The following is a 27,872-nucleotide window of genomic DNA, read 5'->3' on the forward strand; positions in this document are numbered from 1 at the left end:
CCCATTTTATAAAATTCAGGACGTGCCGAAACCAAGTTTCCATTTACTATAAAAGCTCACATAGTCTGTCTGACTTGTCTTCTTTTCCCCTCTCTCTCCTCTCCTCTCTCAACAACTCCTATTCTACTGTTGAATGAAAACTGACTGTAAATTCGGGCATTGACTGGCTGACCAGGCTCCGACGACTTTCAGTCGTCTCACCGCCGGATCGGAGAGAGCTGAGCTGCCGCCGTTGCCTCCACTCATATACATTTTTCTATTACTGTAAGCCTTTTCACTTTTCAGAAAATCGAATATTCTCTCTAATTAGCATTTTAGGTGGGAGACTTGGCCTCTGAAAATTTTCCGGTTGTGTTTCTTGCCGGAATTTGAATGCCAATACGGTAATTCGTAGCAATTTCCAGGTATATATAGGATACTGATTGTGTTGTGCATTCATGGTAGGTGGGAGGAAGTATTTGGGCGTTTGGGCACCGGTTGTTTCCGGCAATGGGGATAAGAAACAGGAAAACTGGACGTTTTTCGGTTTTCAGCTGAAGTGTCTGATTAGAAGGGGACCAGGGAGAGTGTTAATAGAGAGATTAATGTAAGAGACAAGTCAAAAGAGACTTGGATGGCTTGTGAATTGTAGGGGCTCAATCAAGGATGAAATTTGGAGGGGGATTTGTTATTCACCGGGATGACGATTTACAGGTCATGGATACTTGGGTTCCAGTGACTCCACAGAAGCCGACTCCAGTGAAGCCTCATCCGGTCCCAGTCAACCTTTATGGGAACCTCCATCAAGAAGGAAATTGGCAACAACAATTGACTGGAATTACGAGGGAGCATGTACCGGTGGGGGCTAGTTACAATGGCATGACTCAAGCTGTTAGCCCGAATGGTCAGCTACATATATATGGTTATGATGGTAGTCTGGGGGAGAACATTCAAATGATCAATCACATTTTGGACTCCTACAACGCAGGATCCTGCACACAGTTGCTCTGTGATGAAGGCTCAAGTTGGAAAGATAATCCATTGACACAACAGCTACTACATGATAATGCATCTTATGTTGCCTCTGCAAACAGGAACCCGAGCAGAAGTGTGGACATAGCAGCAAACACACCTCTAATTCCTAAGTTGCATCCTCAATTGAGAAACCAAGGAATCGACTCGGATAGTTTCTTGCTAACCAACCAAAATTTCAACAGTGGTGCATATCCTTCAAGTAGTGTGGACATAGCAGTGAACACACATCTATATCCCAAGTTGCATCCTCAATTGAGAAACCAAGGAATCGATTCAGCTAGTTTCTTGCTAACCAATCAAAATTGCAATAATGGTTTATACCCTTCAAGTAAGGTGATGAGCACATCGTTGGTTATGGATTTTCCTTCTCAAGTTGACAACAATCAGAGAGATTCCAACTCAGTTCATTGGTTATTTGGCGACCAAAATTACTGCTCAAGTTCAAATTCAAACCCATTGAGTTATGGTGACAGCTCGTCCCAGATATGCCAGAGTAAGTGTTTTTATTCGGTTCTCATATCTGTGTCATACACTGCAAACAAAGATTTCCATGAAATGTGTCACAAATCCATTTCAAGTCGCAAGAGTCAAAGTCTTACGTGACAAATAACTGATTCAAACATTTGGAATATTGTCATAGATGAGATCACTTCCAAGCGGGAACTTTCACGTCTTGAAATTTCAACTTAATTGCAAGTATCTTTTACATTTAACCAATGATCTATATGCACTATAACTTGTTTGTATCTTATCTTTGTTTTTCACTTAACCAACTTCATTTTGGCACCCAAACACTACCTAAAAAAGTAAAGACTTGACGCTGTTGGATGACGTTAACCAAAAACAAAAGAAAAGCAGGGGAAAGAGGGGCAAAACAAAGCAAGAACGTAACAGTTTTTGAATGCCATTAGATAATAGTGATTCTTAGTATTAACCTCCGTAAGGTTTACCCACTTTAACTTAGATGTGGTGGTTGGCTCTCAAAATCTAGTGGCTCGTTGTACTTCAAAGCCTAAAACATTTACCTTTACACAATTCGACTGCTTAAGGCAATAGACCAATATATATAATATAAGCGATCCATAAAATATTTCAATTTCAATTGGAAAATCACAAATTGATGAAGGTGAAACATTTATAACTTGGGTGTGTCATACTGCATCTAAATGGTCTTGAAATCATTATGAATTTCACTCCGACGGACAATTTCTTAATGGCCATATAATGCCGAAAATCCCTTCACTGTTAAAATTATTTGACAGAAAAACTGCTTTCTGCACAGATGATTTCCCTGTACCATTCATGTCAAGCTGTGATCTAAACTCCTTACCAACAATAGAAGCCGATGCTGCCTCATGTGTTGCCAGCCAACACCAATTTACAACAGACCAGGACAAGAATTTGGAGAACGACCAGCTTTCTGCATTACTGAAATTCTTGATAGAGGAAGGTTCTAGCAAGGAAAAAGATGAGGAGGTGAAACTAACCATGTCTATAGGAGATGAAACAATTCAAAAAAATGGTTACGAACTCTTGCAGAACATTGTGGAGTCATCAACACCAGCAATTTCTACACCATACAAGGGAAACAAAGATTCTGACAGGGAAGGTGACAGAGGGACTGATCTAAACAAGACACCGCAGCAGAAACCATCGAAGCGAAGAAAACACAGGCCCAAAGTAATCAGAGAAGGCAAACCCAAAGGGACACCAAAGCCTAAAACTCCAAGCAATACAGAGTCTAAGGAGACCCAACCAGCAAAGAGGAAGTACGTAAGAAAGAATGTTCAAAAGGAATCCCCAAGTCCACTGGCAAATGGTATAAGGGAGACAATAAACCCTAATGCTGGAAAAGGTGCAAAATCATGCAGAAGAGCTCTAAATTTTGATTCGGAAAATACCATGGATGAAAACCAATGCAAAGCAGGTGGTCAACAAGATGAGATGCAGCAAGGGATCAAGATGAATTTTGATTCTCAAGGGACACCTATGGTCCCTGTAACCAACCAGGGTTTAAAAGCCAGACCAGCAAAGCAAAGTGCCCTACAGAACGAATTGATGGTAGAGAACCAGATTCCAGGAACTATGAGTAACTGTACCTCTTCCATGAATCTTATGCCAAATAACTTTTTATTCCTGCCAGAAAGGCAACCATCAGCATCCCTACTTGCTACAACAAAGACATGCATCTGAAAAATTTGCATGTTATGGGGAGACATTTAGAAAATGGGAATTATGATTTATGCCAAAGAAGATGCAGAGATGGATACACTCCCTTGCAGCAACATAGCCATGATGAAGGAATGTGTCAATATGTCATTCGAGCAAAAACTAGCAGTAAGAGCCTTCAGATGAAAGAAAATATTACCAAGGGTGACTCTCACTCTGTACTAAAGATCTTCTCCCTCTCCCTTCCAAGTGAAGTAAGGGGATCCAAGAGGGAGTATTGTCGAACCGTGGAGCATACACATCTTTCTACCAATCATCCACCTAGTTCACTGTCTTGCCAAGAGATATATCAAATGGATGGCCATCAGAGAATGCTAAGCCAGGATTTTTCACTACGTCATAAGAAACAGAAATTCGAGAATGGGTATTTGGGCATCTATAATATGCCTTGTGAAGTTACACCAATTGAGAAGCGTCTGGGAAAATTTGAAAGAACAGGGCAAAATAAAGTCAACTCAAATGGATTCGCATCAAAGAAACATACAATATTGAGTACTTCCATTGAAAGTAACAAAAGCATTGATAGACAGAACAAAGGAATGGACAAGTTTACGAGTGACAGATACACTTACTCAATTGCTTCTGGAAATAATTTTCTAAATCCGCAGATCTCATCAAAATCACATTCATGCCATGATTTCACCCAAGGTCTTAGTTTTTCCACCCATTCCACGATTGAAACCTGTAACCAGCTAGCCTCATCATACCCCAAAAAATCCGTTCAACCAGGAAACAAGCAGGTTTCTCAAACTCACCAAGATAACATGTTAAAAATGAAGCAGAATGTGGGACCCACACAGGCAGGTATAGATAATGTCCTACAAGAGAAGGATGCCTCATACAATTATCAGCGGCCTTCTTCAAAGGCAATCGGTACTTCTAACTTAAAAAACCTCTTTAAAAAAAATGTATCATCACAATAGTTATTTTCAACTCACAAATAATGACATACTCTTGATTTTGATGCAGGGTTTCCAGTAAGAGGAAATACTATATCAATAGATAACATCATACATGAGTTTAATAATCTGAACCTCAATGGAAGATGCAGCAAAATTTTAGAATACGAGCAAAATGCCATTGTCCCGTACAAAAGAGACGGTGCAGTTGTTCCGTATGAAAGATTTATCAAGAGACGTAAGCCACGGCCTAAAGTAGAGCTTGACCCAGAAACAAATAGGATATGGAATCTTTTGATGGGCAAGGAAGGAAGCGGAGGCATTAAAGGAAATGAAAAGAAAAAGGAAAAGTATTGGGAAGAGGAAAGAAATGTTTTCCAAGGCCGAGTTGAATCATTCATTGCACGCATGCATCTTGTTCAAGGTACAATACCTTATATTTTATTCCTAAATTGTATTGTCATGAACAACCATGTTGCATGTGTTAAAAAAATTATAACGTCAACATTGCCGTCTACATGCTTGAAAGCTCTTTACCAGATTTAATTGCAAAGTATTATTAAATATTGAAGCTCTGAACTAAAGAGGACGATCATCCTTAGATTCATTACTATACTGTACTGCCTGTCCAACTGTGAAACTGTGAACTGCAAGTTAAGCCACCCACCTAGTAAGCTAGAAAAATTTAATGGACTTCCTTCTTTTTATTCTTTTCTCTTTCTCTTTCTTTTTTTTTTTTTTTTGGGTGAGAAAAGAAGGGTTTTTCACACAATCACACCTGAAATAATGAGAAGGTAATAGAAGACTGAAACATTTTAGGGGTTAAAAGGTCTTTTGATTACGTAGATGTCTTGAGAAACAATAGCTTTAGAGAATATACAATACTATTCAACACAATAGTAACACACAATTGCATAAGTATAGGCCCTTATTTTGTAATTGAGTGAATATGTACTGTAAATAAATCAGCTCTAAGCACGTGATGTAGTCCTTTCTTAATCTATACTCCATTATAAACAATGATTAATACAAAAGCCTTTTCATTACATTAAAAATGACTGACTAGGAAGAATTCAAGTGCAAAAATGACCAAAATACGAATAAAAAGAATTAGCATTGTTATGTTGGCAAATACATATTTTTCCAAGTCAATTTGAAAATCTACTAAAAAAAATGTTTAGTAAATTATCCAGAAGACCAGCGCAGCCTTGACCAAATGGTTAAACCAGTGAACCATGACCTATTTATCAGAGTTGATGTTTGGTAAAATTTTGATAAATATGCAGTGAGGTTGTATCTTGCAGAAAATCTTAAATGATCACAACAATGGTATATATACACACACACACACATATGAAAACAAAGATATGAATGTTTTAAATTTCATACCACTTGCTAGGCTGACCCACGTTTCCTTTTCTCCTTTAGCAGCAAATTTTCTGCCTCGCATAAACTACTTTAGTGGCAATTTGCAGCACAAAGTACATTTTCACCTATGTCAAGAATCCACAAAGTTTCAATTTTATATTCAATATGGAAAAATTTGTTGTACTTTTATGCGCAAACGGAAGCGAATTATAACAAAGTACCAAATATTAATGTCGTAGGTGAAAGCTAAAACAAACAATCTCAAACTAACACAAGAGATTTACGTGGTTCAGCGTAAAGCCTACTCCACGGGCGAAGCACGGCGAGGAATTTCACTAAACAAACGGAGATTACAAAAGAGTGCTTAAACTCTCACAACCCAAATCCCACAAATTACAAACCCTAAACCAAACGAGTAGAGAACCCAAACCTAACGGAGAAGATTCTCCCAAATTGCTCTCTAACTCACAAATTGACTCTCACCAAATTGTCACACGAATGAGCCACACAAAATACACTAACCCTAAGGTCCTATTTATAGTGCATAGGACTTAGGTTACAATAGGAATCCTACAACAACAACAACAACAAAGCCTTTTCCCACTAAGTGGGGTCGGCTATATGAATCCTAGAACGCCATTGCGCTCGGTTTTGTGTCATGTCCTCCGTTAGATCCAAGTACTCAAGTCTTTTCCTAGGGTCTCTTCCAAAGTTTTCCTAGGTCTTCCTCTACCCCTTCGGCCCTGAACCTCTGTCCCGTAGTCACATTTTCGAACCAGAGCGTCCGTAGGCCTTCTTTGCACATGTCCAAACCACCGGAACCGATTTTCTCTCATATTTCCTTCAATTTTGGCTACTCCTACTTTACCTCGGATATCCTCATTCCCAATCTTATCCTTTCTCGTGTGCCCATACATCCCACGAAGCATCCTCATCTCCGCTACACCCATTTTGTGTACGTGTTGATGCTTCACCGCCCAACATTCTGTGCCATACAACATCGCTGGCCTTATTGCCGTCCTATAAAATTTTCCCTAGAGCTTCAGTGGCCTACGACGGTCACACAACACGCCGGATGCACTCTTACACTTCATCCATCCAGCTTGTATTCTATAGTTGAGATCTCCATCTAAATCTCCGTTCTCTTGCAAGATAGATCCTAGGTAGCGAAAACGGTCACTTTTTGTGATCTTCGCTAGATTGCTCCAGTCATTAGTGTGGATAAGTATATAAATGGATAGAGATAGGAAAGCAAACACAAGATGTACGTGGTTCACCCAGATTGGCTACGTCCACGGAATAGAGGAGTTCTCATTAATTGTGAAGGGTTTACACAAGTACATAGATTCAAGCTCTCCTTTAGTGAGTACAAGTGAATAATTTAGTACAAATGACATTAGGAAATATTGTGGGAGAATGATCTCGTAACCACGAAACTTCTAAGTACCGGAGTATGGTATCGTCTTGACTTGCCTTATCTGTCTCATAGGTAGATGTGGCATCTTCTCTGGAAGTGCTCTTCCTCCATCCAGGGATGGTATCTGTAACTGGTGAAGATGCACAAGGTAATGTATCAATTTCACTTGAAGCTTACTTGTAGTTTCAGGCTTGGTCAAGCGCGATACAAACCATGTAGTAGGAGTCCCCCAAGTCGCTGAGCTAGGGGATCTGCTGAAAGAGGTGACAGACAAGGTAAGCAATCAGAGCTCCGGCTGATTGTTCACATTCTCCCTGTCTTGCAAGCAGCATGAAGGATAAAGAGAAGAAAAATGAGAAGAGATGATATGGGATATTTTTGCTTTTGAAGAAGTAACTTTCCACAGGCTTATTCTTGAACCGGGCTGGAGGGTTTTCTGGTTTCCTCCAGAGTATAAGGCCGACTGAAGAATTTGAGGGTCAAAACAAGTCCATCAAATCTAGAGTACGTTCGACCCTGCTGATATGGGATACTTTTGCTTTTGACAGAGTAGTGGATGTATCGGCATGTGTGTTGTTACGCTTGTCTCCACATGCTTCCTTGTATCATTCTCACTTGCCCTATCTGTTCCTCAGGCAGATGCGGTATCTTCCCTGGAAGCATAAGATGTTAAAGATGAGTACTCGAGAGCAATGCCAGGTAAGTAATCAGGTAAGGGGTTCCAGGCAGTCAGTTCCTGGTTGGAAGCTTGATTCCAAGTGCTGACTGATTGCTCTCTTTCTCCTTGTCTTGCAGGTAAGAACAAGGCCAAAGGAAAAGATAGGGAAAAAGCATGATATGGGATACTCTTGCTTTTAACCCTGATGATATGAGATATTCTTGCTCTAGTATAGCTTGTTTACAGAGGTGTTATCGGGGGGAAACAAAGCTGAATATTTCGAAAGGCTTCGTTGGGAGTACCCTCTCAGATAAGGGGAAGGGTTGAGCATTTTTGCAGGTCTGCCTGTCCGTTGGAGATGGAGGTCGACATATATAGGAGTCTCCCTAACATCAAGTAATAATGCTATTCCTTTACCCTGGTTGGTCATAGCACGGTAGTGGGAGCTGCCAGCTTCACATGTTTTAACTCTGTCAGAGCACTTTGAAAAAGTGGTATGTGGTATCTGGAAAGCTGATGTTGTGTGTGAAGATTACAGACAAGCTTTATCCAAGGAGATCCAGCTCTTGAAGTTGGGAAAGTGGTGCCTCTTCGGTTTTCGAACAAGCAATCCTGTCGGGGATCTGGCTCTCGAGATTCGGAGAACGATGCCTCTTCGATTTTTGAGAAAGCAATCCTGCTGGGGGTCTGGCTCTCGAGATTCGGAGAGCGGTGTCTCTTCGATTTTTGAGAAAGTAATCATGTTGGGAGTCTGGCTCTCGAGATTCGGAGGGCGGTGCCTCTTCGATTTTGGAGCAAGCAATCTTGTTAGGAGTGTTTTCTCGAATGTGAGTAAATGTTGGGCATGTTTGCTAGTCTACTTTGCCACGAAGCACAGAGGTTGACACACAGGGACTTTCCAATTATCCAGCAGTGGTACTGTTCCTTTACCCTCTCTTCGATTTTTGAGAAAGTAATCATGTTGGGAGTCTGGCTCTCGAGATTCAGAGGGCGGTGCCTCTTTGATTTTGGAGCAAGCAATCTTGTTGGGAGTGTTTCCTCGAATGTGAGTAAAGGTTGGGCATGTTTGCTAGTCTACCTTGCCACGAAGCACAGAGGTTGACACACAGGGACTTTTCAATTATCCAGCAATGGTACTGTTCCTTTACCCTCTCTTCGATTTTTGAGAAAGTAATCATGTTGGGAGTCTGGCTCTCGAGATTCGGAGGGCGATGCCTTTTTGATTTTGGAGCAAGCAATCTTGTTGGAGTGTTTTCTCGAATGTGAGTAAAGGTTGGGCATGTTTGCTAGTCTACCTTGCCACGAAGCACAGAGGTTGACACACCGGGACTTTCCAATTATCCAGCAGTGGTACTGTTCCTTTACCCATGTGGGTAATAATATGGTAGCTAGACCTTCAAAATTTATGTGTCTAAACATTTTGTTAGTGTTGTTTCTTTGTTATTCTTTTACCCTTCCTGATCAGAGCGATGTAGTGGAAGCTGCAAGCTTCACGTGTCTCAACTTTGTCAGAGAACTTTGGCAAAGTTATCTGTGGTACCCATGAGCTACTGTTGCGTGTGGGAAGTGGGTGATTGAACAGTACGATTCATGTGCTTTCTACTTCGCCAGAAATCTTCGACAGAATGCCCATAATTTCCGCAAAGTTGAGTGTGCGTGTGACAGGTGCTGACAAGGCTGGAAAAGTAGGTGCCTCTTCGATTTCTGAGATCGGCCCTCGTGGTCTCTGAGTAGCCCAGCTTTTGAGAAAGCAAGTCTCTTCGATTTCTGAGATCGGCCTTCGTGGTCATTGAGCAGCCCAGCTTTCGAGAAAGCAAACGCCTCTTCAATTTATGAGATCGACCCTCGTGGTCTCTGAGCAGCCCAGCTTTTGAGAAAGCAAACGCCTCTTCGATTTCTGAAGCTTCGTCGAGTGCAGATTTTTATAGGGGCTGACATTAAGTTCCAAAGCACACTTGAATATCCACTAGTAGAAGCTCAATTCTTGCACTTTTAAGATCTTGATTTGTCCGACCTCTTCTCTCTTCAATACCTTTGAAAATGTCTGGCCCCTCCGACCGTCGTTTTGACTTGAACCTTGTTGAAGAGGCAGCCCCGCCTTCTCCAGACAACATATGGCGCCCATCCTTCCTCTCTCCTACTGGTCCTCTTACCGTTGGGGATTCCGTGATGAAGAATAATATGACCGCTGCGTTAGTGGCCAAGAACCTTCTCACTCCCAAAGATAACAGACTACTTTCTAAACGGTCTGATGAGTTGGCTGTTAAGGATTCTCTGACTCTCAGTGTTCAGTGTGCAGGTTCTGTGTCTAATATGGCCCAACGCCTATTTGCTCGAACCCGCCAAGTTGAATCATTGGCGGCTGAAGTGATGAGTCTCAAACAGGAGATTAGAGGGCTCAAGCATGAGAATAAACAGTTGCACCGGCTCGCACATGACTATGCTACAAACATGAAGAGGAAGCTTGACCAGATGAAGGAATCTGATGGTCAGGTTTTACTTGATCATCAGAGATTTGTGGGTTTGTTCCAAAGGCATTTATTGCCTTCGTTTTCTGGGGCTGTACCGCGTAATGAAGCTTCAAATGATCAACCTCTGATGCCTCCTCCTTCTAGGGTTCTGTCCAGTACTGAGGCTCCGAATGATCCCCCTCCGGTGCCTTCTCTTTCTGGGGCTCTACCGACTGCTGAGACTTCTCCTAAGCAACCTTTGTGAAGGCTCCCTCTTGTTTGTTTATTTTGACTCCTGTATATGTACATATTTGTAACTTATCGGGGATATCAATAAATAAGCTTTCCTTCATTTCAGCGTATTGTGTTAAATACACCAAAGCCTACTTCGCTAAGTTCTTTGAATTTTCTTTTGTTGAAGCTTGTATGTTGAAGCTTTGTGAGTGGAGCATGTAGGTTGAGGTAGTGTTCCCTTAATTTCCCGAGTGAGGAAAACTTCTCGGTTGGAGACTTGGAAAATCCAAGTCACTGAGTGGGATCGGCCATATGAATCTTAGAACGCCATTGTGTTCTGTCCTGTGTCATGTCCTCCGTTAGATCCAAGTACTCTAAGTCTTTTCTTAGGGTCTCTTCCAAAGTTTTCCTAGGTCTTCCTCTACCCCTTCGGCCCTGAACCTCTGTCCCATAGTCGCATCTTCTAATCGGAGCGTCAGTAGGCCTTCTTTGCACATGTCCAAACCACCGTAACCGATTTTCTCTCATCTTTCCTTCAATTTCGGCTACTCCTACTTTACCCCGGATATCCTCATTCCTAATCTTATCCTTTCTCGTGTGCCCACACATCCAACGAAGCATCCTCATCTCCGCTACACCCATTTTGTGTACGTGTTGATGCTTCACCGCCCAACATTCTGTGCCATACAGCATCGCCGACCTTATTTCCGTCCTATAAAATTTTCCCTTGAGCTTCAATGGCATACGGCGGTCACACAACACGCCGGATGCACTCTTCCACTTCATCCATCCAGCTTGTATTCTATGGTTGAGATCTCCATCTAATTCTCCGTTCTTTTGCAAGATAGATCCTAGGTAACGAAAACGGTCGCTCTTTGGTATTTCTTGATCTCCGATCCTCACCCCTAACTCGTTTTGGCCTCCATTTGCACTGAACTTGCACTCCATATATTCTGTCTTTGATCGGCTTAGGCGAAGACCTTTAGATTCCAACACTTCTCTCCAAAGGTTAAGCTTTGCATTTACCCCTTCCTGAGTTTCATCTATCAACACTATATCGTCTGCGAAAAGCATACACCAAGGAATATCATCTTGAATATGTCTTGTTAACTCATCCATTACCAACGCAAAAGGTAAGGACTTAAGGATGAGCCTTGATGTAATCCTACAGTTATGAAAAAGCTTTCGGTTTGTCCTTCATGAGTTCTTACGGCAGTCTTTGCTCCTTCATACATATCCTGTATAGCTTGGATATATGTTACTCGTACTCCTTTCTTCTCTAAAATCATCCAAAGAATGTCTCTTGGGACCCTATCATACGCTTTTTCTAAATCTATAAATACCATGTGTAAATCCTTTTTCCCATCTTTATATCTTTCCATCAATCTTCGTAAGAGATAGATTGCCTCCATGGTTGAGCGCCCTGGCATGAACTCGAATTGGTTGTCCGAAACCCGTGTCTCTTGCCTCAATCTATGCTCAATGACTCTCTCCCAGAGCTTCATTGTATGACTCATTAGCTTAATACCCCTATAGTTCATGCAATTTTGTACATCGCCCTTATTCTTGTAGATAGGCACCAAAGTGCTCGTTCACCACTCATTTGGCATCTTCTTCGTTTTCAAAATCCTATTGAAAAGGTCAGTGAGCCATGTTATACCTGTCTCTCCCAAAACTTTCCACACTTCGATTGGTATATCGTCTGGGCCTACCGCTTTTCTATGCTTCATCTTCTTCAAAGCTACAACCACTTCTTCCTTCCGGATTCTACGATAAAAAGAGTAGTTTCTACACTCTTCTGAGTTACTCAACTCCCCTAAAGAAACACTCCTTTCATGTCCTTCATTGAAAAGATTATGAAAATAACATTTCCATCTGTCTTTAACCGCGTTCTCTGTAGCAAGAACCTTTCCATCCTCATCCTTGATGCACCTCACTTGGTTTAGGTCCCTTGTCTTCTTTTCCCTTGCTCTAGCTAGTTTATAGATATCCAACTCTCCTTCTTTGGTATCTAGTCGCTTATACATATCGTCATAAGCCGCTAACTTAGCTTCTCTCACAGCTTTCTTCGCCTCTTGCTTCGCTTTTCTATACCTTTCACCATTTTCATTGGTCCTATCCTTGTATAAGGCTTTACAACATTCCTTCTTAGGAATCCAAATCCTAATAGGAAATAAATCCAAATCCTAATCAAATAGGTAATTAACAAAATCTCTCCACCAAGGAAACTAACTAAGAAGTCAAAACCAAAACCCAAATAGGATACCAAAACCAAATAGGTAACACAAACCTAATTTATTGCATCATCCTAATTTTGAGCCAAAAAACCCAACAATCTCCACCTCGGCGAGAAATTAGCAAACTTCCAAATTTGGGATACCAAAATACAAACGCAAACGTGCACCAAATTCTTTCAAAACTGATCTCCACCTAGACTCAAAAAATCCAAAAGTCTTCAAACTTGAAATTTCCTCCAACGCCTTCTCCAACAAATTCCATTATGGAAACTAACAAATACGAAACAAAATCCAAGCAAAAGCTTGAACATACGAACAAAAAGTGCGAATTGCACTCCACCCAAAGAGCTTGAGTACCAAGCTCCACCTCTTCACTTAACCATTAGAGGAGTTCAGAACAACAATCTTCTGTAATGTTTGCATCAACACTAGCAAAAGACTTATCAAACTTCTTTTTACCCTTGAGTTTAGGGCAATCTACTTTCCAATGACCATCCTTATAACAATAGTTACAAGTGTTCTTTCCAAGTTTGCTCCTTTCCTTATTCCTTCCTTGAACTACCAAAGCTCCATCTTGTGTGTCAGACATTTTATTCTTCAGCTCTTTAGAATTCAAAGCGACTTTAACATCTTCCAAACTAAGACTTTCTCTACCAAATAGCATGGTATCGACAAAGTGTTCATACGAAGGAGATAAAGAACACAACAAAGTTATCGCATAATCCTCATCACTAATTTGGTTGTCCACACTTTTCAAATTCATCATAAGTTTATTGAATTCATCAACATGCTTATGAATTGACGTACCTTCATCCATACGAAGAGTATGCAAACTTTTCTTCAAATCCAACCGTTTAGCAAGGGATTTGGTCATATACAAGCTCTCCAATTTTATCCACAACTCCGGTGCAGATTTGATGCTACCAACTTCATGCAAGACTTCATTCGATAAAGTCAGCAAGATTGCTCCAAGTGCCCGTTCCATAACGTCTTCTTTTTCTTCATCAATCCACGAATCCGGCAAAGCCTTCACACCCTTTAGCGTTTTCAAAAGCCCTTGTTGAACTAATAAAGCACGCATCTTCAATTGCCAAATACCAAAGTCATTGCCGTCGAACTTTTCAATATCAATTTTCATCGATGACACAGAAGGCTTCATAAATGGGGGTAAGGCTAGTCGACATTCACCTCTCCCAGACCCTGCGTAAAGCGGGAGCCTTGTGCACTGGGTACGACCTTTTTTTTTTACACAGAAGGCTTCATAGTGACTGCCAAACAAAGCCCAAGCCGAAACCTGGGCTCTGATACCACTTGTTGTACTTTTATGCGCAAACGGAAGCGAATTATAACAAAGTACCAAATATCAATGTCGTAGGTGAAAGCTAAAACAAACAATCTCAAACTAACACAAGAGATTTACGTGGTTCGACGTAAAGCCTACTCCACAGGCGAAGCACGGCGAGGAATTTCACTAAACAAACGGAGATTACAAAAGAGTGTTTAAACTCTCACAACCCAAATCCCACAAATTACAAACCCTAAACCAAATGAGTAGAGAACCCAAACCTAACGAAGAAGATTCTCCCAAATTGCTCTCTAACTCACAAATTGACTCTCACCAAATTGTCACACGAATGAGCCACACAAAACACACTAACCCTAAGGTCCTATTTATAGTGCATAGGACTTAGGTTACAATAGGAATCCTAATAGGAAATAAATCTAAATCCTAATCAAATAGGTAATTAACAAAATCTCTCCACCAAGGAAACTAACTAAGAAGTCAAAACCAAAACCCAAATAGGATACCAAAACCAAATAGGTAACACAAACCTAATTTATTGCATCATCCTAATTTTGAGCCAAAAACCCAACAAAATTAAGCTCAAACTAACTTGACTACATATGAAACATATATAAACCAAGCTGATGCCATTTTTTGCAAAGAAGTTTTTCATTGTTAAAGATTGCACAATTTGTATTTCTCTCAATTACAACGGATAAGAAGTGTTTTTGCTTCTCATGTACCATAAAGATATAATTCATTATAATTTTCTCCAATTAGTTGATGGGTATTTCACAGGTAACATGCAGAACCTTTGATAAAATAAATCTATACAGGAGACAGACGTTTTTCAAAATGGAAAGGATCAGTTGTTGACTCAGTGACTGGAGTTTTCCTTACTCAGAATGTTTCAGACCATCTATCAAGGTACATTCACAACTTTAGCATGTATATACAACCAGATTTCCCATACGTGAATGTCTTGAAGTGAACAGTATTCTTTTTGTTCCTTTAACCTTTGTAGCTCTGCCTTCATGTCTTTGGCTGCACAATTTCCGCTTAAGTCAAGCAATCACGAAGCTCAACAGAAGGTTGGGACAAACATATTGGTAAAAGAACCGGCAGTTAGCATGACAAGTCCAGATGATGTCACCAAATGGCATAAAGATATGTCAAGTCAGCCAATCTATCACCCGATTTCTAGGACACTCCATGAATCTGAAGATAACCAGAGAGACAGTGAGACCTCAGGGACAGAAAGGAATTTAGTGGAGGTACACAGTCAATGTTTGGAGGAAGAATTTGTATCATCTCAAGATTCTTTTGAATCCTCAGTCACTCAAGACGCTGCAGGAATCAAATTGTACTCCGCTCCAACTCAGAAACAGAAGATCCTATCACTGGGTGCCAACCCAAGAAGGTTTATGTTTCCCTTTCAACACATCAACAGATGGAGAAAGCGACCAAGTTTCGAGACATTTACAATCAAGTAAATGGAAGTTCACTGTCAAATGACGGCTCCAAGAATGGGCATATTAAATATGCACAGCTAAAGGGACGATCAGACAGAACCCATCAGCTCAATGGCACTTCCTTCAAGGATTCAATCAATCTTGACTATAAAAAAATGCAACTACCAGTTGCTCCTTCCTGCAACAATCAGTTTCACATGTACCCAGATTCTGGAGGACCAGAGCTAAGGAGATTTGGAAATTTCAGTGAGGAAAGCATATCCTCTTGGCCTTCAACTGCTTCCAGGTTTAATATTCAACACAAAGAAAATTGCAAGAGCTTAAAAACTGAAGAACTGTCAGGAAGTGTCATTAATTCCTCCATGCAACAGAATATAACAGAGGACCCGTATCCATCTTTCAAAGAGCACTCGACAGACCAGCAAGGGAATTCTGAACCAAGGTCAAGCATGGGAGATAATCAACCTTCCCACTACAGTCACCAATGTGTGGGAAACCTAACCTTCCAATCAGAAAATACATCAGCCACAGAGCCCTTAAAGCATGCTGAACCACTTCTGCGAAATAAGTGTGGTAGCGTGCAGCATGTCCAAAATGTCAGTGAGCTCAATAGAAAATCTTTCAATGTCTTTGATAGCATCTAGGATTCATATAGCCGACCCCACTTAGTGGGAAAAGGCTTTGTTGTTGTATTGTCTTTGATAGCATCTCAGTAGCAAATAACCAAATATACATTGAAAACCAATCAGTTGATTCCAATTTACAGGTACAAAAAATCCAAAAGGAAGAAAAGGAAAGTAAAACTCCAAAAGGAAAAAAGGGAAAGGCTGATGAGGGAGAGAAAAATAATGCAGTTGACTGGGACATTTTGAGAAAGCAGGCACAAGCCAATGGTAGGAAAACAGAAAGAAATAGAGATACAATGGACTTTCTGGACTATGAAGCACTCATAAATGCTAATGTCAAAGAAATATCTGATGCAATCAAGGAGCGAGGGATGAACAACTTGCTGGCAGAACGAATGCAAGTTCTCTTCTATTAGTGTTCAGTCTAAAGACCTCATGTTTGTTAAGAGCACTGTTAATTTGCCCCAAGATAACATCACTGGACAGGTTAACAGTGATTGCAAAATGTTTGTAGGAATTCCTAAAGCGACTGGTTAGAGAACATGAAAGCATCGATCTGGAATGGTTAAGAGATGTTCCCCATGATAAAGCAAAGTCAGTCATTCCAAATAATTCATTTTCTAACATTACAACTGCCCCTTTTATGCACAAGGCTATCCAAATGATGAACAATGGACTGCAATGCATCCTTATATTTTGTATATGGTTAATTAGTTATAATTAGTTATCATATATGCTTATTCTGCAGGGATTATCTATTAAGCATACGAGGATTGGGCTTGAAAAGTGTGGAGTGCATCCGGCTTTTAACACTTCACCACCTTGCTTTCCCGGTAACAATTGTGGCACAATTTAGTAATTTTCCTATGATAGTCCGGGAACATCTTACAATGTAAGAAATATTGTTTCTTTTTGCTCCATAAAGGTTGACACAAATGTTGGAAGGATAGCAGGAAGACTGGGATGGGTCCCCCTCCAACCATTACCTGAATCACTGCAGTTACACCTCTTAGAACTGTAAGAAAATAATATCTCGACAATTGGATGATTAACTTTTCCGTACTTGCAAGTGCTAACTGTATTATTCTCTAGGTACCCAATGCTGGAGTCGATTCAAAAGTATTTATGGCCAAGATTATGCAAACTTGATCAACTAACCCTGTAATCTCATACTTCCCTAGAACCATTCATATTAATTTGTGGGCACTTTCTTTTTTACTTGCTCTTTTGCTAATTAGCTGACTATTGAATGACAGTTACGAGCTGCACTACCAGATGATTACATTTGGAAAGGTATACATGGCGCTTCTTTGATTACAAACATGATTTGTGATTAAGCAAAAACAGAATAAGTCCCTCATGTTTTCATATGTATGCAGGTATTTTGTACCAAGAGTAAACCGAATTGCAATGCATGTCCAATGAGAGGAGAATGTAGACACTTCGCAAGTGCTTTTGCAAGGTTCGAGCAATAATCTCTGGAAAATTATATGTATATTGATGTCACTGTGCAGGAAAATAAACACTGAAGCGTGTCACGAGAACCCTTACATATTTTGGGGCATGAGATTCTGGCCTTATTTATTAGAAATCAGAACGTGTTTCTAAAACTTAAACTAGTAGATAGTTTCATTTAGAATCTGTAGAAGTAAGAAGTACTCTATGTTTCACTAAACACATGGAACAAGACAACAACAACAACAAAGCATTTTCCCACTAAGTGGGGTCGGCTATATGAATCCTAGAACGTCATTGCGCTCGGTTATGTGTCATGTCCTCCATTAGATCCAAGTACTCTAAGTCTTTTCTTAGGGTCTCTTCCAAAGTTTTCCTAAGTCTTCCTCTACCCCTTCGGCCATGAACCTCTATCCCGTAGTTACATCTTCGAACCGGAACGTCAGTAGGCCTTCTTTGCACATGTCCAAACCACCGTAACCGATTTTCTCTCATATTTCCTTCAATTTCGGCTACTCCTACTTTACCTCGGATATCCTCATTTCTAATCTTATCATTTCTCGTGTGCCCACACATCCAACGAAGCATCCTCAGCTTTGCTACACCCATTTTGTGTACGTGTTGATGTTTCACCGCCCAACATTCTGTGCCATACAACATTGCCGGCCTTATTGCCGTCCTATAAAATTTTCCCTTGAGTTTCGGTGGCTTGCGACGGTCACACAACACGCCAGATGCACTCTTCCACTTCTTCCATCCAGCTTGTATTCTATGGTTGAGATCTCCATCTAATTCTCCGTTCTTTTGCAAGATAGATCCTAGGTAGCGAAAACGGTCGCTCTTTGGTATTTCCTGATCTCTGATCCTCACCCCTAACTCATTTTGGTCTCCATTTGCACTGAACTTGCACTCCATATATTCTGTCTTTGATCGGCTTAGGCGAAGACCTTTAGATTCCAACACTTCTTCTCTCCAAAGATTAAGCTTCACATTTACCCCTTCCCGAGTTTCATCTATCAACACTATATCGTTTGCGAAAAGCATACACCAAGGAATATCATCTTGAATATGTCCTGTTAACTCATCCATTACCAACTCAAAAAGGTAAGGACTTAAGGATTGTTGATGCACAAAATCAGTGAGAACTTTGGTACAACAAAAAGTATTAAATTTGTGATCTTCGCTAGATTGCTCCGGTCATTAGTGTGGATAAGTATGTAAATGGATAGGGACAAGAAAGCAAACACAAGATGTACGTGGTTCACCCAGATTGGCTACGTCCACGGAATAGAGGAGTTTTCATTAATTGTGAAAGGTTTACACAAGTATATAGATTCAAGCTCTCATTTAGTGAGTACAAGTGAATGATTTAGTACAAATGACATTAGGGAATATTGTGAGAGAATGATCTCGTAATCACGAAACTTCTAAGTACCAAAGTGTGGTATCGTCTTCACTTGCCTTATCTGTCTCATAGGTAGATATAGCATCTTCTCTGGAAGTACTCTTCCTCCATCTAGGGATGGTATCTTTAACTGGTGGAGATGCACAAGGTAATGTATCAATTTCACTTGAAGTTTACTTGTAGTTTCAGGCTTGGTCAAGCGCGATACAAACCATGTAGTAGGGGTCCTCCAAGTCGCCGAGCTAGGGGATCTGCTGAAAGAGGTGACAGACAAGGTAAGCAATCAAAGCTCCAAGCAATCAGTCCCAGATTAGAAGTTTGATTTTGAGTTCCGGCTGATTGTTCTCATTCTCCCTATCTTGCAGGCAGCATGAAGGATAAAGAGAAGAAACAGAAGAGATGATATGAGATACTTTTGCTTTTGAAGAAGTAACTTTCCACAGGCTTATTCTTGAACTGAGCTGGAGGGTTTTTTGGTTTCCTCCAGAGTATAAGGCCGACTGAAGAATTTGAAGGTCAAAACAAGTCCATCAAATCTAGAGTACGTTCGACCCTGCGGATATGGGATACTTTTGCTGTTGACAAAGTAGTGGATGTATCGGCACGTGTTCTGTAACGCTTGTCTCCACATACTTCCTTGTATCCTTCTCACTAGCCTTATCTGTTCGTCAGGCAGATGTGGTATCTTCTCTGGAAGCATAAGATGTTAAAGATGAGTACTCGAGAGCAATGCTAGGTAAGTAATCAGGTAAGGGGTTCCAGGCAGTCAGTTCCTGACTGGAAACTTGATTCCAAGTGCTGACTGATTGCTCTCTTTCTCCTTGTCTTGCAAGTAAGAACAAGGCCAAAGGAAAAGACAGGGAAAAAGCGTGATATGGGATACTCTTGCTTTTAACCCTGATGATATGAGATATTCTTGCTCTGGTGTAACTTGTTTGCAGAGGTATTATCGGGGGGAAAGAAAGCTGAGTATTTCAAGAGGCTTCGTTGGGAGTGCCCTCTCAGATATGAAGAAGGATTGAGCATTTTTGCAGGTCTGCCTGTCCGTTGAGGATGGAGGTCGACATATATAGGAGTCTCCCTAACAACAAGTAGTAATGCTATTCCTTTACCCTGCTTGGTCATAGCACGGTAGTGGGAGCTGCCAGTTTCACGTGTTTTAACTCTGTCAGAGCACTTTGAAAAAGTAGTCTGTGGTACCTAGAAAGCGGATGTTGCGTGTGAAGATTACAAACAAGCTTTATCCAATGAGATCTAGCTCTCAAAGTTGAGAAAGTGGTGCCTCTTCGATTTTCGAACAAGCAATCCTGTCGGGGATCTGGCTCTCGAGGTTCGGAGAACAGTGCCTCTTCAATTTTTGAGAAAGCAATCCTGTTGGGAATCTGGCTCTCGAGATTCGGAGAGCGGTGTCTCTTTGATTTTTGAGAAAGTAATCATGTTGGGAGTCTGGCTCTCGAGATTCGGAGGGCAGTGCCTCTTCGATTTTGGAGCAAGCAATCTTGTTGGGAGTGTTTTCTCGAATGTGAGTAAAGGTTGGGCATGTTTGCTAGTCTAGCTTGCCACAGAGCACAGAGGTTGACACACAGGGACTTTCCAATTATCCAGCAGTGGTGCTGTTCCTTTACCCTTGTGGGTAATAATATGGTAGGTAAACCTTCAAAATTTATGTGTCTAAACTTTGTTAGTGCTGTTTCATTGCTATTCTTTTACCCTTCTTGGTCATAGCGATGCAGTGGGAGCTGCAATCTTCACGTGTCTAAACTTTGTCAGAGATCTTTGGCAAAGTTATCTGTGGTACCCATGAGCTAGTGTTGCATGTGGAAAGTGGATGATTGAACAGCAAGATTCACGTGCTTTCTACTTCACCAGAAATCTTCGACAGAATGCCCGTAATTTCCGCAAAGCTGAGTGTGCATGTGACAGGTGCTAACAAGGCTGAAAAAACAGGTGCTTCTTCGATTTCTGAGATCGGCCCTCGTGGTCTCTGAGCAGCCCAACTTTTGAGAAAGCAAGCGCCTCTTTGATTTCTGAGATCGACCGTCGTGGTCTTTGAGCAGCCCGGCTTTTGAGAAAGCAAACGCCTCTTCGATTTATGAGATCGGTCGTCGTGGTCTTTGAGCAACCCAGCTTTTGAGAAAGTAAACGCCTCTTCGATTTCTGAGATCGACCCTTGTGGCCTTTGAGCAGCCCAGCTTTTGAGAAAGCAAACGCTTCTTCGATTTCTGAGCAGGCGCCTCTTCGATTTCTGAAGCTCCGTCGAGTGCATATTTTTATAGAGGCTGGCATTAAGTTCCAAAGCACACTTGAATCTCCACCAGTAGAAGCTCCCTTCTTGCACTTCTAAGATCTTGAGTTGTCCGACCTCTTCTCTCTTCAACACCTTTGAAAATGTCTGACCACTCCGACCATCATTTTGACTTGAACCTTGTTGAAGAGGCAACCACGCCTTCTCCAGACAACATATGGCGCCCATCCTTCTTATCCCCTACTAGTCTTCTTACCGTTGGGGATTCCATGATGAAGAATGATATGACCGCTGCGGTGGTGACCAAGAACCTTCTCACTCCCAAAGATAACAGACTACTTTCCAAACGGTCTGATGAGTTGGCTGTTAAGGATTCTCTGGCTCTCAGTGTTCAGTGTGTAGGTTCTGTGTCTAATATGGCCCAACGCCTATTTGCTCTAACCCGCCAAGTTGAATCATTGGCGTCTGAGCTGATGAGTCTCAAACAGGAGATTATAGGGCTCAAGCATGAGAATAAACAGTTGCACCGGCTCGCACATGACTATGCTACAAACATGAAGAGGAAGCTTGACCAGATGAAGAAATCTGATGGTCAGATTTTACTTGATCATCAGAGGTTTGTGGGTTTGTTCCAAAGGCATTTATTGCCTTCGTCTTCCGGGGCTGTACCGCATAATGAAGCTTCAAATGATCAACCTCCGATGCCTCCTCCTTCTAGGGTTCTGTCTAGTACTGAGGCTCCAAATGATCACCCTCCTGTGCCTTCTCTTTCTGGGGCTCTACCGACTGTTGAGACTTCTCCTAAGCAACCTTTGTGAAGGCTCCCTCTTGTTTGTTTATTTTGACTCCTGTATATGTACATATTTGTAACATATCGGAGATATCAATAAATAAGATTTGCTTCATTTCAACGTATTGTGTTAAATATACCAAAGCCTTCTTCACTAAGTTCTTTGGATTTTTCTTTTGTTGAAGCTTGTATGTTAAGGCTTTGTGAGTGGAGCATGTAGGTTGAGGTAGTGTTCCTTTAATTTCCTGAGTGAGGAAAACTTCTCGGTTGGAGATTTGAAAAATCCAAGTCACTGAGTGGGGTCGGCAATATGAATCTTAGAACGCCATTGTGCTCGGTCCTGTGTCATGTCCTCCGTTAGATCCAAATACTCTTAAGTCTTTTCTTAGAGTCTCTTCCAAAGTTTTCCTAGGTCTTCCTCTACCCCTTCAGCCCTGAACCTCTGTCCCGTAGTCGCAGCTTCTAACCGGAACGTCAGTAGGCATTCTTTGCACATGTCCAAACCACCGTACCTGATTTTCTCTCAGCTTTCCTTCAATTTCGGCTACTCATACTTTACCTCGGATATCCTCATTCCTAATCTTATCCTTTCTCGTGTGCCCACACATCCAACGAAGCATCCTCATCTCCGCTACACCCATTTTGTGTAAGTGTTGATGCTTCACCGCCCAACATTCTGTGCCATACAGCATCGTCGGCCTTATTGCCGTCCTATAAAATCTTCCCTTGAGCTTCGGTGGCATACGGCGGTCACACAACACGCCGGATGCACTCTTCCACTTCATCCATCCAGCTTGTATTCTATGGTTGAGATCTCCATCTAATTCTCCGTTCTTTTGCAAGATAGATCCTACGTAGCGAAAACGGTCGCTCTTTGGTATTTCCTGATCTTCGATCCTCACCCCTAACTCATTTTGGCCTCCATTTGCACTGAACTTGCACTCCATATATTTTGTCTTTGATCGGCTTAGGCGAAGACCTTTAGATTCCAACACTTCTCTCCAAAGGTTAAGCTTCGCATTTACCCATTCCTGAATTTCATATATCAACACTATATCGTCTGCGAAAAGCATGCGCCAAGGAATATCATCTTGAATATGTCTTGTTAACTCATCCATTACCAACGCAAAAAGGTAAGGACTTAACGATGAGCCTTGATGTAATCCTACAGTTATGGGGAAGCTTTCGGTTTGTCCTTCCTGAGTTCTTACGACAGTCTTTGCTCCTTCATACATATCCTTTATAGCTTGGATATATGCTACTCGTACTCCTTTCTTCTCTAAAATCCTCCAAAGAATGTCTCTTGGGACCCTATCATACGCTTTTTCCAAATCTATAAAGACCATGTGTAAATCCTTTTTCCCATCTCTATATCTTTCCATCAATCTTCGTAAGAGATAGATTGCCTCCATGGTTGAGCGCCCTGGCATGAACCCGAATTGGTTGTCCGAAACCCGTGTCTCTTGCCTCAATCTATGCTCAATGACTCTTTCCCAGAGCTTCATTGTATGACTCATTAGCTTAATACCCCTATAGTTCATGCAATTTTGTACGTCGCCCTTATTCTTGTAGATAGGCACCAAAGTGCTCTTTCGCCACTCATTTGGCATCTTCTTCGTTTTCAAAATCCTATTAAAAAGATCAGTGAGCCATGCTATACCTGTCTCTCCCAAAACTTTCCACACTTCGATCGGTATATCGTCTGGGCCCACTGCTTTTCTATGCTTCATCTTCTTCAAAGTTACAATCACTTCTTCCTTCCTGATTCGACGATAAAATGAGTAGTTTCTACACTCTTCTGAGTTACTCAACTCCCCTAAAGAAGTACTCCTTTCAATCACATGGAACAAGAAAGAGAAGTAAAAAATAAAAATAAAAAACAACAATACAGTACATTATTATCAGACTCTCTGAAGAAGACAGTCTTCATCAAATTCAGACGAACCTTGTTTGGTGCAGTGCAAGACTTGCCCTGCCGGGGCCAGAAGAGAAGAGAATTGTCAGTTCAAATGTTTCCATTGAAGCCGAGATAAATCCAACCACAGCTGTCACTCCTATGTCACTGCCTCCGCCTGAGAACAACTCACTCCAGATAGCAGGTACTGTAACTAAAGAGTGTGAACCAATAATCGAAGAGCCAGCAACGCCAGAACAAGAGTTGACAGAGCTATCGGAAAGTGAAATTGAGGACTTCTGCTATGAAGATCCTGATGAGATTCCTACCATCAAACTCAACATGGAAGAGTTCACATCGACATTACAAAACTATATGCAAGAGAAGAAGCTCCAAGAAGGTCACTTGTCCAAAGCCTTAGTTGCCTTGAATCCAGAAGCTACTTCTATCCCTACGCCCAAGCTGAAGAATGGCAGTAGACTACGAACAGAGCACCAATTGTAAGTCCCTGTCTTCCCAATAAAACTGCATATGCTTACCAATACACTGGACGCAGTAACAACATGCCCATAGCATGTTCAATCAAACAAAACAATTTTTGGTGTCTAAATACTGAATTCGCTACCATCAGAATTCTAACTGCGTTTTAAATAACTCTCTGCCTAGGATATATTATGTGTTTCGACATATATACCTATATATAAACATATTTACATAGACATAACTATAATTCTCCATGACAAACTTATACATCTGTGTGGATACCATGCAGGTATGAACTACCTGATTCGCATCCACTCTTGGAAGGGGTAGGTTAATATGTTAATTGTGTATCTGGAATATATGAAGCATTCTTAATCTCAGTTTATCACTATTCAACTTTGCAGATGGATAGACGGGAACCAGATGATCCAAGCCCATACCTTCTAGCTATATGGGCACCAGGTAAGCTCAAGAAATCACAGAGAACTGAGAGACATTGTTGAGAATTGAGTATCTTGTACATTTTGCTAAGTGATGCATTTATTCTGCATCACGGTATGCCAGGGGAAACTGCAAATTCAATTCAACAACCAGAAAGCAGGTGTGGCTCCCAAGATCAAAACAAATTGTGCAATGAGAAGACATGCTTTTCATGCAATAGTATAAGAGAAGCAAATTTGCAGAGTCAGAGGGACGATTTTGGTGAGGAAAATTTAAATTGTGATAATAAGTAAACAAAATAGACCACCTGCAGTTGTTACTAAAATTTAATTCATCATGTCACAGATACCTTGTAGAACAGCAATGAGAGGGAGCTTGCAGTTGTTACTAAAATTTAATTCATCATGTCACAGATACCTTGTAGAACAGCAATGAGAGGGAGCTTCCCCCTCAATGGCACATACTTTCAAGTTAACGAGGCAAGTCTTCTTCAAACAAATTTCCTTTGACTCTATCCACTGTGTCTAGTTGGGACTAAGTTAATAGCAGTCCAGAAATTACACCTTATCCACATTAGAGGCACTCCTCCTACCCAATAGGTCAAAAAGAGTGCTGCCTATTCTCATTTATAAACAAAACTCTATCACGATGCAGATGTTCGCAGATCATGAATCTAGTCATAACCCAATTGATGTTCCAAGGGGGTGGATATGGAATTTGCCAAGACGGACCGTATACTTTGGAACTTCGGTATCAACAATTTTCAAAGGTAATGAAATTGAGATACCACGGTTACTTTTGGAGAGGTATGTGTTATGCTGACTTCAGTTCTTCATATTAGTTTGAGGATAACTATTTAGGAACATAAGACACCGACTTCAGCTCTTTATATTCTTTTGAGGATAACTATTTAGGAACATAGTACATAAATGAGAAGATAACACATAAATGAGAAGATAACACAAGATCACGAAATTAAATTCTGACACAACCTACTTGGATGTTTGCAACTATATCTTGTGTAAAAACTTCATCTAGTCGATAGGATATTAGAATATCCTAGTGTAAGTCAATCAAAAGCCAATTGTATTTGATCATTTTAGTGACTACATGTAGGCATAAGATTATACTGTTTAAGCACCTGTAAAGTTCAGACATGGATAACGAGGTTGTTAATTTACACAACTCTAAAGCAGTTCTGAAGGTGGGTGTGACTGTTGAAAAAAAGGAAAAACATTCTATTGCAGAACTGATGTCTTTACATTTAGAAGTCAACTGACGAGATGGCAAACAAGTTTCCTTGTAGACTGATTGATTTATTTGCAGGATATGTTTGTGTGAGGGGATTCGAAAGGAAAACAAGAGCACCACGGCCCTTAATGGCCAGATTGCACTTCCCAGCGAGTAAGATGACCAAGACAAAAAATGAAGAGAAGAAATAAAACTGACAATGATGGCGCAGAGAAGATTATTCATCAGATATACAGAAGACTACTGACTCTGTGAGAAGAACAATGACTAACAAATTCTATCACATTTAATTATTCTTCCTCTAGCATGAGATACACACATTATATGATGGGCGGGCAGCGGAAAGCCAGCACCATTCAGGAAATGTGAGGTCTCGTGACGAGTTGATTCTATTCTGTACAGAATAGTTCAATAAATTCCGAGAAAGGAGTAATCCATTCATCCATTCAATAACTTCCCAGAAGGTCCAAAACATTCATAACGTTTTCTTTTTTTTTTTGCCCCCCCCCCCCCAAAGAAACAGGAATGAAGAGGTGAGAAATCAAATCGTTTAACAAGTAACATTGTAAATGATGCTTACCTGCAATAATTGGTTGCTGATGAAAAATAAATCCCTTCAAGCTTCTACATCATTGACAAGAGAGCATCTGGAGAAGATGTCAAAACACGAATCAACAGAACATATCTAAATAAGGGGGACTGACAAAGATACTCACTTGTATTTAATACAATCACCATCTTACGGTCAGATTTTATGTGAATATATCTATTTAATACAATCACCTGACCGTCAAGATGGTGATTGTATTAAATACATGTAAGTATTGTAGCCGGATTCCTAAATAGGTATAGTCAAAATCAATTAAATCTTGTCAACAAACATTCTATCACAAAGAACTAGAGAAATCAATGACAATAGAAGAGAGGTGATGCAACCGTCTACAACACAGCAAATACATTTTCTATTTTTATTTTGTTTATGCTAATACAGAACCGAAACAGATAAGATGTTACCTTCCACCCTAAGAATAATCGTTCTACGATTTAACATTCAGAGACCAGAGTAAGGTTAAAAGCACAACAATGTACCGTAAGATCATATTCAAACGAGCTAGATGTATGCTATGACTCCAAATTTTGAGAATAATTTCTATTAAATCATAAATTTCGAGGATAATTTCTGACATTACTGAAAGAATGTGCACAAATATCTCTACAATACAAATTTCGAGAATATTAAATGATAAATTGAAGTGCCCATCAGAATTCATACCACTATTTCGTTTTAAGATTCCTCTGTTTTCTCGCCAAACAGAGTGAATAGAAAGCTAGGGTTTGAGATAATGAACCCGCTGGGCGAGTTGAGAGACGGCATTGAAGCTGCGGAAATCGGAAGAGAGATGGAGTTGTATTGAAATTGCGGGATCCCGATCCAGTTTAGGTTTAAGTGAAGTGGGAAGAGTTTCTAACTGAAATATTGCCGCCTTTTGCTCTTTCCCACCACAAATGGAAACTTGGGAACTTTAACACGAAAAGCTCTCGGTACTGTTTACTTTAACGAAAAAAGATATTTTTACACTAAAAAGTTAATTCTGGTACTTTCACTTTACTCTTTATTTTGTCCTTATCGTTAAAACTTAAAGTTTTCAAACATTTTTCATTAATTTTTTTAGAAACTTTGGCGCACACGGGTGGGATTATACGACTTCACTCAGACTCTCAGCTTATGGCAACACGTGGAGGAACACAATTTAACGGCCCAAGTAAATGAAACTTTTTTGAAGAGCAAGTAAATAAAAATAATTTCCGGGATATAACCGGTGTATTATTAATTACAATAATATTATTTATTTTTTCCTTAACAACCTGCAAAATCGACAGACATGATGCTCAAGAGCAGATGAGAAAAAGTGAATTCTAGCATGAATAGTGTTTCTACAAGTTACTGGTGATCTTGAGTTTTTGTTGTCTATTCTATTTCATGATATTTTTTAGCATTTTACTATCGTTTAGGTTAAA

The 27,872-nt window shown here is 40.6% G+C and overlaps 1 protein-coding gene and 1 pseudogene across 1 annotated transcript; one reads left to right on the forward strand and one right to left on the reverse strand.

Annotated features, from left to right (window-relative positions):
• On the forward strand, nt 1-26,294 carry LOC126609810 (transcriptional activator DEMETER-like; annotated as a pseudogene).
• LOC126609807 (uncharacterized) lies at nt 17,584-22,813 on the reverse strand. The gene is made up of 2 exons (XM_050277732.1): nt 22,344-22,813; nt 17,584-17,871 (listed from the first exon to the last, which is right to left on the reverse strand). The coding sequence occupies exons 1-2, from the start codon at nt 22,729-22,731 to the stop codon at nt 17,639-17,641; spliced, it is 621 nt and encodes a 206-aa protein (XP_050133689.1). The 5' UTR covers nt 22,732-22,813; the 3' UTR covers nt 17,584-17,638.
• Nucleotides 26,295-27,872: the final 1,578 nt, after the last annotated feature.

The sequence above is a fragment of the Malus sylvestris genome, chromosome 17 (genome assembly GCF_916048215.2).
Source record: "Malus sylvestris chromosome 17, drMalSylv7.2, whole genome shotgun sequence".
NCBI lineage: Eukaryota > Viridiplantae > Streptophyta > Magnoliopsida > Rosales > Rosaceae > Malus > Malus sylvestris.

Excerpts from the sequence above, each read along its gene's own strand:
- LOC126609807 (XM_050277732.1), bottom strand. The coding sequence starts at position 22,731 with ATGGAGTGCAAGTTCAGTGCAAATGGAGGCCAAAATGAGTTAGGGGTG. Across the intron at positions 17,872-22,343 it reads TAGGAATGAGGATATCCGAG|GTAAAGTAGGAGTAGCCGAA; the intron begins GTAAAGTATGAG and ends AGGATATCCGAG.